Here is a 13,139-nt window from a genome sequence, read left to right as displayed (position 1 = left end):
TCCTTCCCTATAGTCCAAGAAAGGACTTCTCTCCCTGCCAAAGCTACTCTGGACTAAAAGTGTGAACTTCTCTAACACTCAATTTCCCCATAAGGGAAGTGGCCATAACTACTTGTAGATTGTGAACTAAAAAAAAGTGAGAAAGCACCTTATATACCAAGCATCTTTGAGATAAGATACTATATCAAAGTTGGTTATTATTTCTACCAACTTTAACACCAAAAGCCCACTTTCTCACTATTATTTCTTTTTCTGGTTTCGCACACTTCTCTCTATATTCAATGTGTCTATATTTCTCTTACCTAACAAAAAGTAGTTTTTTGTGCATGACTTTTCTGCCTTACATAACTTTTTCTGAACTTACTATTCCTTCAAAACAACGAATTTCCTACTTTAAAAAATTATCAAACTGTTCCCACTCAGCCTATACTTACTTCTTTCATTCCCCATCTCCTCATTCTCTATTCTCAAAGTCCAACTCTGTTAGAACCATGGGGGTCCCTGGGGATGACCAAAGATCATTCTATCAAGAGAAGCTTTATCTGCTCTCATCCTCCTCAAACTCTATGGGCTTGGGCACTGTTGACAATGCTCAGCCACTTACACCATGTAACCTTGAGCAACTGATTAAATATCAGTTTCTAAGATGCGTACCTTCTGAATCAAGTCTGTTAAATGAGACACAGTCCCTTCCTCTACTTCTAAATATCCATGACCTATTTCTTGCTAAACATCTTGCCCTCCTTGCCTTCTGTTTAGAAGCATTTTCCTGTTTCTTCCTGACTGCTCCTTCTAAGCCACCTTCCCCACTCCTTGAATTTCCAAAATAGTATTTATAGAGGAGCATCTACCCATGAACCTGAGCTGACTGTCAATAATTGGTTTCTAACCCTCAATACAAAAACATAGTTATCACATAAGTTAAAGTTCTTCATCCCATTTACCCTATATTGAAACTGTCACCAAATCGTAAACATTTCCTCTTTCAAATTGTCTCCCGAACCAGCCTTTTTCTTTCCAGTCATACCGCCACTTATCAAGTCCTCATCCCCTCAAGTCTAGATAACTATCAGACTCTGGGTCAATTTTCTCATCTCATTTTATTTTCTCCCTATCTTCTTTTCCTTCCTCAAAGCCAGTGGGTTCTCAAATTTTTTGTCTCAGGGTTCACTCCTAAGAATTGAGGATTTCAGAGAACTTTGGGGTATCAAAGTTATCATATTAGAAATTAAAACTAAGAATTTTTTTAAATCTATGGTAATTCACTTTAAGTTTGTAAAACTTACATGTTAAACATTTTTAATAAAAAAAATTTTTTTTCAAAGGTTTTATTTTTAAGTAACTTTTACAACCAGTATGGGACTTAAACTAAACAACCCCAAGATCAAGAGTCACATGCTCTACCAATCTGGCCAGCCAGGCGTCCCCAAAATATTTTCAATTTAAAAAGTTAAGAATGACACTGTTTTATACTTCTACAAATTATTTTTAATGTCTGGTTTAATAGAATACAGCTAGATTCTCATGTCTGCTGTTGCATTCAATCTGTTGTAATACATTTGGTTAAAGCATGTGAAGAACTATGGCCTCAAAGAGATAGGTAGCTGGGAAAGGGAGGAGCCTTCTCAATTAATTACAGATATTTTTCTTTGATACCTCACCAAAACTTGACAAGCAGCAATTCTTAAAGGTTAGTTGTAGAGTTGACTTTGAATCCAAAACAATACACTTTTTAAACTCTGTTACAGTAAAAAGTCAATGGCCTATTATAAGCTTCAAATATTTTTACCCATGCATGATTTTTTAACATGCACTGATGATTTGGAAAATATTGGTTTTGCAGATCTTGCAAGTGCTGACACGTTTTATTATATGATACCAAAATATCACATTAATATAATCACCACATCTCAAATGAAAAGTCCTGGGAAGCCATCAAGCTCAATGTGACAGATACAAATTCCCAAAAACCTAATTTTTTTCACTTAAAAGGTCACATTTTATCATTAGTAAGTAATCCCTGTCAGTTTTGTCTTTTAATTGAAATAACACACTCATTTATAGCTTCTTTTTGAGAAAATGTGAGTCTAATACCCAATTCTGAATAACCATGGCTTGCCAGTCATTCTTTCAAGCAAAAATGGTGTCCCATTAAAAAAACTGGCTAGGTCAGCTTGCAATTCAAACAATCACAGAACTGGTTTTCCTTGAGACCACCATCACACTTCAGCATGCAGTAGCAGTGCTTTATGGGGACTTCCCATTTCATCACACAGGCTATTACAAAGATCAGTCAAGGGTCAAGATTTAATAACCTTATTATCAGTGTTTTGTTATTTTTAATGCTAATGCATGGTGGTGAAAAATACTACACCTAGCTCTAGTACAGCAGGTGCCCCTATTTTGATGTGCACTAAAGCATGAGAAGAGTTACCAACAATTGCTTTTGTACTCTCAGTACAAATGTCAATGCAAGAAAATGGAAGCATCTTCCTAACAACATTACCTCACAGACCCCGTGAGGGCCTTGGGTATGCCCAGAAGTCTATAGTCCACACTCTGAAAAGCTCTGTTTTAAAGTCTTTAATTGTACTAAATTCTCCCTTTTCTTTAAAATCAATAAAAATCATTGTTGCATACACTTCTCAACCTATTAACTGATCTCTCATCTTCCCTTATCTACTCAAAGCCTTGGGGTAAAAAGGCAATGGTCTATCCCCACCAATTCCATTTCCCTTTCACCTACCCACAACTCAAATTCATTCACCTTCACTAGCCTCCTGAAACAGCCCTGCTAGGCACAGTAATATTTACTTTTTAAAAGGCTGATCTCCCCCTTTTGATTTCCCTGTAATTTTTGAACTTGCAAATATTCTGTCCTCCAAGGAGGAAAGTGGCAATTTTCACACACTCAGAGAGGAAATCCATAGTTTCCAGGATTATTGTATCGTCTTGTGGGTTCTTCAACACTTTTGCTGGCATTTTTCCCACCTAATTCATAGCTCATGAATCCTCACTTCTCTTCTCCTAACGACCTCTTCCCTAGTCTAACGCACCTCTCATTTCACCACATTCCCTCCAAACAAAAGGGTCCCCAGCTCAGACCCAGAATTCTTGAGATGCAGCTTGATTTTTCAACTGTTCAGTGGGCACTGGTGCCTAGATGTTCCACTAGCATCTCAAACTCGATGTGCTAGAAATTGAACTCAAACCAAAAGAGATGGTTCCCTCTCTTTCAGTGTCCTCCTAACGTCATCTCAAAGCCTTCCGGCTTCCAGGGCCATGTAATTTCTCAAGAATCTGCCTATTCATCACCTCTTCCTTCCTGATCCTGTTCTAACTGGAGACCTTACTCTGTCTTATCTAACTACTGAAATCTCTTCCTAACCATCTCCCTGATCCTGGTCTCCTGCCCCACTGCTTCCTATACTTTGTTGTCAGGTAAATCTTAAGGTAATCAAGTCCTTCCCAGCTCAGCTCCTCCACTTGGAGTAGCTCCTCCAAACTGGATTAGCCCAACACTACTCCCACTTATGATAATTGCTCTGCGTATACAGGTGGTTAATCCCCGCCTGGACTCTAAGACTCCGTGACGAGAAAACCTATGCCTGATAACCCATCTAAAATAGCATCCAACACAGTGTTTTTCATAGCATGAGAATTAATATTTAAGGAAATGCAGAATGAATAGATATTCTACCCCTAGTCCTATCTCCCATAACACACACACCAGGTACATCCCTCTTCTTTGCGTTCATTTAACCAAAGCCTTACTCAACTATTAGTTAAGCAGCTTATCACCATTCTAAGAAGCTGAACATCTGAAATAATAAAAAATCCAAGGTGTCAGTATTTGCTTAAACATATCTTAAAAAAGACACTCCTCCCAAGATAGGGTTGCATGTAATTATTCTGTTTCATGTGTGTTGGTTTTACTTGCTAACTTGACTGCCAGAAAAAAAGTTTCATCATATTTTGAGATTGATCTTCACCAAGCAATGACTCATTAGACTAAAACTTTCTCACCCCTCCCCATCGAAGCTTGCTCAAGTAGCTAATGACAGATGGAAGCAAATCTGAATGGATTACGGTTGCCCCTAATTCAAAGAAATATAGCTGCAAATCCTATTATAATTTAGTAATCCTCTCTAATTTATCTATTGTTTTTAAAATTTTTCCCTTAAGGCAGATGTACTTTCTTGGGGGAATGACATTCTCCTCCTAAATAATACGTTGGTTTAACAACAGGAAGCTTATTTGGGAAGAAAATTCTATATGACACACAGATTATTAGAACTATTTGACAGGAAAAAGGGGATTGTATTTTCTTTGAAGAGCTCATTAAGTCCTTTTCCCCCCAAAGTAGAAAATGCTGCTTTTCCTAAATATTTTAGAATATTGAATAAAGTAGAATATGTTTCTCTAAAGCTGTTACCAGGTGAATGTAAACTTCAACAGATTTTTTGTATATAATAAAAATATTTATCTGCCCATATCATACAACCCACTTTCCAGATGGCTAAAATACGTAAATTCGTATAATTACTTATAAATTAACGAAAGTGCTCATTGGTTTTGTTTTACTTTGATTTAAAGTTCAAATAGCTAAGAATCATAAATTTATGGGGCTAAACCACAAAATGAGGCAGCTTAGTCTGGGGAGGATATTTCAAATATCTAAGAGTAACTCGGTATTTCATGAGCCTATGGGAAATTTTGAAAGCATTTCACAAAGAGCTGTTTTCAATACTCTGTCTGGTGAATTCTGAAATGCTGTCATTGACAGCATCCAGTAAAGCATCTTAGAGATTAAAAAAAAAATGCCCAAAGAAAATATGAAAAGCATAAGACCAAATTTTAAGTTAAAACTTTAGTGAAGATGCTTGATAATCAACCTAGGAAGCAGGAAGCAGGGTTTGTCTACCGTACATTAGTACGTGGTTGGGTTAATACTCAAACTCAATTAGTTTTAGTTTGCTCCAGCCTCTCCTTTTAGGTTCATTGACCTGGACATAAAATTTACACTTTAATATGGCAGATTTAATTAACCCTATTGAAATGTAAAAGATTCCATGGGGATTACAAAACACACCATCCTTTACTAATTGTCAAGTGGAACTGAGAAGTGACCACTTTCTCATGAAACAGATAATTATGAGGGCTTCCACCAACACCATGGCTAGCCACACAAGACCATATGCTTACAAACATGAACCATACCTATTTCTCTTCTCTTGAACTTGAACACTTAAAAAAGGGAAAATGTACTGTATGTCTTTAATTCTAGACCAAACTTCTGGAAACTTCTGATCTGTATTCACAGCCCAGGTATGTCATAATTTTAGTCCCCTTGCAGAAAGACAATCTTAAATCTGAGTACACGTGCAAATTGCAGGCTATTCCAGCAACATCAATCTTTACACTTGAATTAGTTCACCTGGCAGCCAATGAAGAGAAGGCCTCCCTCAAGAAAGATAGCCCTCTGCCCTGGGCAAGAGGAGAAAAGTTCACACTAGGAATTCTTTTTAACCTCTTTTCTTTGCCCAACACAAATCCTAAATTTCTCCCCCATTCTTACCCAGAGGAAGTCCTAAATTCTACACAGCACCTCAGTGATATTCCCCACAAGGGAGAAAGTTTACACCAAGGAGTCCAGGCCAGCCAAAACACGAAGGGCATAAATAACCAAACTTCAAAGGCTTTGGAGGGTGGAGATGGAAGTAAAGGGTGGTTTATTCTGAAATGGGTGAACACTTTGGTAGATCTGATTATTGACATTCACTTCAGAGGACCAGGTTTTTATTTTCCTTTCAAAAGCTAGAATAGAAATGAGAGAACAGATCAGAATATGGACACCCTACCCTGCACACATGAATTCACAACCAAGAGCGTCTTCATGTTTGTAGAATGGCCATCCTAACCAGACACCACTGGGGACTCTCTGCTCTTCACCACCACTCATACCTGGTGCCCTGCCCCTCCTCAGTGCAAATCCTAGTGTGAACTTCATATCCAAACCAAACAGCTAGGTGCCTGCACAGAAGGGAAAGGATACAGTTTCTCACACTAAGACACAAGCAACAGCACCTCTTCCCTGCCCAGAACACCCAGCTCCTGGCACCATCTCTTCTCCCACCCATTCTAAACTCCTCTTACTGATGTTTATCTTCTGCCAATTGCTCTTCTTAGCATTTTCAGGTTTATTTTCGCCACCACCCTACTCCATTTTCCTAACATGTCCTACTTTGTATCACTCCACACTACATATCAGCAGAAATACAAACTTCAGACACAGAGGTTAGAACATAAAGGAGCTGTACACCTGTGACTACCCACAATTAGGGAGAGGAGGATGCCAGGTATTCCAAAGGGGAAATACAGATGAGTTTTCTCTTTCAGCATTACTACATATACTTGTAACATCGCTTCTCGGCCCTTTGGCTAAGATCAAGTGCATAAACTTGTAACTACATTGAAGGTAAAATGGGCTTTACTACATAGGCCAGGATTCCTAACCACATGTTTCTGCAGGAAAATGGGATATAAGTTCAAAACATACAAACTAGAGACTATGGAGTTGTGTGTTGAGGACTCCCTGCCACCCAAGAAAGGAACAAATGGTAAATTCCCAAAGTGATTTAAAAAATGAACAACTGGGATCCCTGGGTGGCGCAGCGGTTTGGCACCTGCCTTTGGCCCAGGGCGCAATCCTGGAGACCTGGGATCGAATCCCACGTCGGGCTCCCGGTGCATGGAGCCTGCTTCTGTCTCTGCCTCTATGACTATCATAAATAAATTTTTAAAAATTTTTAAAAAATTAAAAAAAAAGAACTATTAATACATCTCTGAAATACTATCGTTCATAATGTCTGTTACACTTAGTCCCAGATAGAGAAAAAAAAATATATATATATATATACAATATCCTTACTAAAAGATTTCAATTCATTTAGACTTTTTTTGTTGTTGTTAATTCAAGATTCTAAAGAAAAATTTTAGATGTTAAAAAAACAAGAAAAATTTTGGATGTTAAAAAACAAAAAAGCTATCAAAAGCTAACAAACGCTTTTAAGAAAGTTATCAGGAGTTTGTACGGTTAAAGTGTCAGCTTTTCAATCAAAGCCTGCTGAATAGTCCAAAACGAGGGAGTACCGAAAAGCAAAACAGAAAGAGTGCTGGAACCGTCTACTGGCTGGTTTTCCTTATCTCCCCATGCCGGAAAGGTCAAAATTGAGAGGAAATAAGACTCAACCCTTAAACAATGCATATGTACCCACTCAACTAGTCCTCCATGGTGTATATAATTCCAAGAATCTACATTAGCTAATCAGATCTTGGTAAGTGGCCGAGGGGGAAAAAAAACCTCCCAAATACATTCAAGTTTGGCAAAGCATTCCTACAAGAGGCACTCAAGTTTCACTCAGAAATGGAATGTCATTATGTAAAATCTTTGGGGGGGGGGGAAATCACTGAAAACATATTCTTACCATTCTCATTGGGCTCTGCTGCCTTGGACACTTCTCTGAACGGGATTATAACTCCGTCTCCAGGCACTCTGGGGCTTTCCACATACTTGGGCTTCCTGACGGGACCTGCAGTGGAAAAGATCCGAGTGTGGCTAATTTTTTCCAGACGCAAACAAAGCTTCGGAATGTACAGCGTGTGTCCTCCCCAGGACCCAAATATGCCTAAAGGAGGAGCCGGCCCCTTCTCCTCCCTTGAGCACACGCACGCTCATTTCAGTACAGACGCGGGAACGTCCGGCCTGGGGCTGCCAAAGGAGAAGGGGCAGTAAGCTCCGTTGCGAGAATGTAAGCTCGGACCCAAACCAAAGCGGCTCCTTTGCCATGCGGTCTCTACGGCTGCCTTTGGTATCCGTCAAGTAAGTGATCCTGACATGTTCAAACCTGGGCAGCTTTTGGCAAAAGGTTTTTTTTAATTTGGAACTGGTCTCTAACTGGGACAAAGACGATCGGGTTGCTGGGTATCTCCAGAGCCAGGAGGCAAGGATCCCAAACAGCCAGGGTCACAAACACACTTGGAGCGCCACAGAGCGCCAGCACGTTATCACACTGTGACGCACGGCAATTGTGTGGGGCGCAGAGGCGGTGGCTTCCTTGGCACCCGACCGGGCCGCCTTCAGGGAGGCCTGCAGCCAGGCCAGCACGCGAACCAGGGATACAGGAGAGGCCGTCAGTCCCATTTCTCACCTTCCCTTCAGCCTCAACTAAGAAAATCTGGAATTCTTAGCTTAGGAAGACGGAACAGACTCCACACGGTGCTGGTGGCCACACACAGGTGCAGCCACCGTGGAAAAGAGCTTGGCCGTTCCTCAAAACGTTAAACACACAGTTAGTACGTGGCCCAGCAGTTCCACTTGTGTACTCATGCATGCTCACACAGAGGTCCGTACACCCGTGCTCGTGGGAGCACCATCAATAGCCCCACGTCCATCAACTGAAGACAATAAAATGTGATGAATCCACACAGTGCAAGAGTACTGGGCAATAAGGAATGGGGTACCGATTTATGCTACAATAGGATGAAACCTGAAAACACCACTAAGTGAAGGAAGCCAGTGCCCCCAGACCACGTATTACAGGAGTCCATACACACGGGATATCCAGACTAGGCAAATCTATAGAAACAAAGAACGAATGGTTGCCAGGGGCTGATGGATATGCGGGCTAAGGAGGTGACAGCTCAAAGGGGTATGAGACTTCCTTCTGGAGTGATTAAAATGTCCTGAAATTAGTGGTGATGGCTGCACAACCTTGGGAATATACTAGAAACTGCTCTAGTGTATACCTTAAACGAGTGGATTGTATGATATGTGAATTATATCTAAATGAAGCTGCTTAAAAAAAAAAAAAAAAAAGACCGCTTATTTTGTCTGTTCCTTTCAAACATCACATTACATTTGGCCCAGAATCACCCACGTGACTTTCATTTTCCTTGGTTGCCTTATACTTAGGAGTGTGTTTTTAACAAGGCCACAGAGACAGGCAACAGTTCACACCAGTGAGGGAGAAGCCGGTGGACAGAGTGGCGGACAGAAGTCCACACCCCCCTCCCGCCCAGCCCTGACCCTCTGGGCCCCATCACCACACCCTGAAGTGCTGAGTCAGGTGGATCCTGAGCGTCCTTCTGCATCAAACATCCTATGGTCTAAGGAGTGCTGTTCAGAATGTGGTTTGTGGGGACAGATGCTGCCATCTAAAGGCTTACTGCAAAAGCATCTACATTAGGATAAAATGATCCAATTCCCAGCTGCCTACAATGTACTACACATTAAAACAGATGCATTATCAAGGAAGTATACAGTACTTGACAAATAGGGATATTATTTCAGACTTCAGAAATCGTGATTTTCAAATAGCTAACAGTATGTAATCACATGGCTGCCTCCATAATTTATTTAGCTCTGTCAGAAAGGGGATTTTTTTCAAAGGTTAAACTGGAATGGTTATAGGGGAAGAGGGAGGACACGTTCACAATATGAACGGAAGGCGTAGGCTACAGAGCAGAATACAAAGCATTATTCAGATTTTATCTAAAACATACACATATCCCTATATAAATAGGCATGGAAAGACAATTGGGGGAGAAGGGGAAATGGGAAACTAACATATTTGCTATGGAGGAGCCAGAAACTAGGAAGAAGAGCTCGAACAGGGCAGGAAACAGGACCAAGTATGAGAACCTTTCCATACTTTTAGTTCCTGACCTATTCTCTACAGTGAAAGAGATCACAGGCATCTTTTCCCCCTACCATCTGCTCTCTTCCATTTAAAGGACTCAGGGGACGTGAAGCCCTGTGTTATTACTGTCTCATGATTCAAATTGCCCCAACCAGCAATGATGCCACCACTCTAGAGACACCTGTGAGTCTCTGCTCACCTTAACTCTTCAGTGTATAATAACAGCAAATCTAAGCAGATCTATTTACAGGCTTCAATCTACCTACCCCATATAGCCTTCAAAAATATTCTCCAAAAGTAAATACTTTCTTAAAATGGATGTACAATGGTTTTTATGAATGTTTGCAACATTGAATCCCAATGTCACCCAGAGCCTTCAAAAAGCACCTATGCCCATCCATGTAATGGTCTTAGGACTGTGTTCTGTTCAGAGGCCAACTGCTAACCATAAGAAATACTCAGCACTGTAGAGTATTAGGAGCAGAGCCTCTGGAATCAGTCAGACCTACCTAGGTTCAAATATGGTCCCCAGCCTCCCCAACTCGGGCCTCAGTAATATCCCACAGCTAAATGATGAACAAATAAGCCTCTTGTTCCAAGGGGAACATCCATGAAAGCAGAGACCAGATGGATCTGGTTCCCAGGATCAGCACAGTGCCTGGCACAGTAAACACTGATGCAGTTTGAAACACTGCACGAATTACCAAAATGTGACACAAAGACACGAAGTGAGCAAATGCAGCTGAAAAAATGGTACCAGTAGACTTGCTGGTCACCCGGTTGCCACAAATCTTCAACTTGCAAAAGTGCAACATCTGTAAAGTGCAATACAGCGAAGTGCAATAAAACAAGGTATGCCTGTATAAACAACTGCTCTCCAACATGATCCTTTTATTTAAATTGCTTTCCACAAACAGCTGAACCTCAAATGCTATAAAACAAGAAAAATTTACAACTATAGAGGTTTTGTTCCTTCCTCCTCTCAATTGCTCATTAGAGAATCTTTGCACACTTTCCATTAAACATAGCAGATGAACACTCGTTTGCCTTTACTCCTTTTCAAAACATCATTAAAGTTGCAGTAAAGGGATTTGAGAGAGACTTATGGGGAAAGAAGACCACCACAGGCAAGAAACCAAGCTTCTGAAAGTGAGAAACAGCTTGCCAAGGAGCAGTGAACTGAGAGGGCTGAAAAAGGTTAGCATTGGGGTCGAGGGTGGGAGATGGCTCAGCCTCAGAGATAGGAGACACCTCTGAAGGCAGGGGCATGGATGGGGCCACACAGGATCAGTCAGGGCTTGAGAATCTATTTAAGGGAGAGTCAGACCCTCGGAACCAGGAAGCATTCCCTCTCTCATCCTGAAGGCTGCATTTTTCTCTGGAAGGTCTAAATGCCAAGACCATAGAGACTCAAGAGCTAAACTAAAAAACCGGGATTAACAAAAATTCCACATGCAGACTGGCAGGCCCCAGATGCACCTCCATCCTGAGCTGTGAGATCAGAGGCAGCGAGCTCCCACGCCACGGCAGAAACGCATTGGAGGAGTCCTCTCTGGGGAAAGTCACCAGGAGAAAAGACCTGTAAGTAACCAGTTGGGGACGTGCCCTGAAAGAAACGGCAGGTGGTCCCTGACCAGTCATGGTACCACAGAGCCCATCCCCAACATGCACCCAGGACTATCCATCAGCTTCTTTGCTCTTCAGATACAAACTAGGATCAGACAGTCGAGCCAGACCCTCCCCTGAACCTTAGCAACTGAAACAAGGACGGAACTCTGAGGAGCCAGAGAAAACAGGAGGCACATGCTCCAGAATGAGAAGCGTTATTGCTTCTACTACCCAAGGGGCTACCATGACAAGGGCCCCGGGGGTCCACACACTGGGCAGGCTAACTGAAGGAGGGGGAGACCAGACGCCGTGTCAGCAGGAGCCCTGTGACCACCAGGCACCCATCTTACGCCCAAACTGGTGAACCACAGTGACACGGATTTCTACACCACTGAAACAACAACTTCCCTAAAATGAAGCACCCACCTAGTCAACAGGGACATGAACTGCAAATTCCATCTCCCTGCCACCCTCTTACTCAGGGGATACTACTGCCCAGCATCTTTCTGTACACAGCTTTTCATTTAAAATAAAATGCTCAACATTCCCAAGCACGTGCTACCTTATAGTAAAATAATCTCACCCCTTCGCTATCAGGTTAATCCCCACAATACAACAAAAATATAATCCTACATAATAATTATGTAGAAAGCATGTATGTCGGTTCCTATGTTGCTGTTGCTGTTGTTGTTGTTGTTGAGGGGAAGGTACAGAGGGAGGAAGAGAATCTTAAGCAGGGTCCATGCCCAACGTGATCTCATAACTCTGAGATTACGACCGGAGCCAAAATCAGGAATTAGACCCTCAAGGGACTAAGTCACCGAGGTGCCCCCGTTGGCTACTGTGTTTTAAGAAAAGGGTTCCTTAGAAACAATACACAGACTGCCAGGTATTAGCATGAAAATCAGCAAGGGTAACCTGGCTGGCTCAGACAGTAGAGCATACGACTCTTGATCTCAGGGTTCTGAGTTCAAGCCCCACAGCAGGTATAGAAATTACTTCAAAAAAAAAAAAAAAAAAAAACCAAAAAACAAATAATAGTGGGAAAACCAGCTTATGTAGAGGCCAATATGTTTCCCCATCGCAGAGACCTTACCTTCCAGCCACTCCTGGGCAGCTCACCCACAGCACTGGTATGAAGCACTCTTCAAGCATCTACTATGTAGAGATCACCTGGGGGGGTGATGTCTTGTTAAAATAAAAATCCTGATGTCCTAAGTATGGCTAGAACCATACTTAGCACCAAGGAATCAAGTAGGAGAGCAAGGCCATAAAAATAAAATACTGATGTCCTAACTAAGTATGGCTAGGCCATACTTCAGCACCAAAGTACCAAGTAGGAGAGCAAGGCCACCATGGGCGGGGCCCCTAAGGAGACCCACCTTTCTACTGCCGGGCCTCAACAGGGTCTAGGGTTGTGTGGTTGGGGCACCAACTTGCTCAGTCTATGAGGCTTTAGATAAATGGGAATTTGTTCTCAATCATAAATGGGAATCATTCTCGATCATAAGCAACTCTGGATTCTTTACCTCATCCAGGTTCTCCCATCGCCCACCCCCACACTCTACTATGTGATATAGGGGAAAGGTCCTCAACTTTATTATTTATTTTAAGATTTTATTTATTCATGAAAGACACCGAGAGAGGCAGAGACACAGGCAGAGGGAGAGGCAGGCTCCCTCTGGGGAACCTGATGCAGGACTCGATCCCTGGACCCGAGGATCACGCCCTGAGCCAAAGGCAGATGCTCAACCACTGAGCCCCCACAGGTGCCCTGGGGTCCTCAACATTAAAGGGCTCTTAAGATAAAGAGACACAGAACATGCCCCA

General features: G+C 41.9%; 1 protein-coding gene across 7 annotated transcripts in view; it reads right to left on the bottom strand.

Moving 5' to 3' along the window:
- The window catches only part of TANC1 (tetratricopeptide repeat, ankyrin repeat and coiled-coil containing 1), a 229,345-nt gene that overhangs the window by 82,589 nt on the left and 133,617 nt on the right, over positions 1-13,139 (bottom strand). For all 7 annotated transcript variants that reach the window (XM_041721675.1, XM_041721670.1, XM_041721674.1 and 4 more), the window contains one exon: positions 7,488-7,592. In XM_041721675.1, the coding sequence (XP_041577609.1) occupies positions 7,488-7,592 (105 nt within the window). The remainder of the gene's footprint in view (positions 1-7,487; positions 7,593-13,139) is intronic.

The sequence above is a fragment of the Vulpes lagopus genome, chromosome 11 (assembly GCF_018345385.1).
Source record: "Vulpes lagopus strain Blue_001 chromosome 11, ASM1834538v1, whole genome shotgun sequence".
NCBI lineage: Eukaryota > Metazoa > Chordata > Mammalia > Carnivora > Canidae > Vulpes > Vulpes lagopus.
The sequence above is the reverse complement of the archived record's forward strand: the minus strand, read 5'-3'. Positions and strand labels throughout refer to the sequence as shown.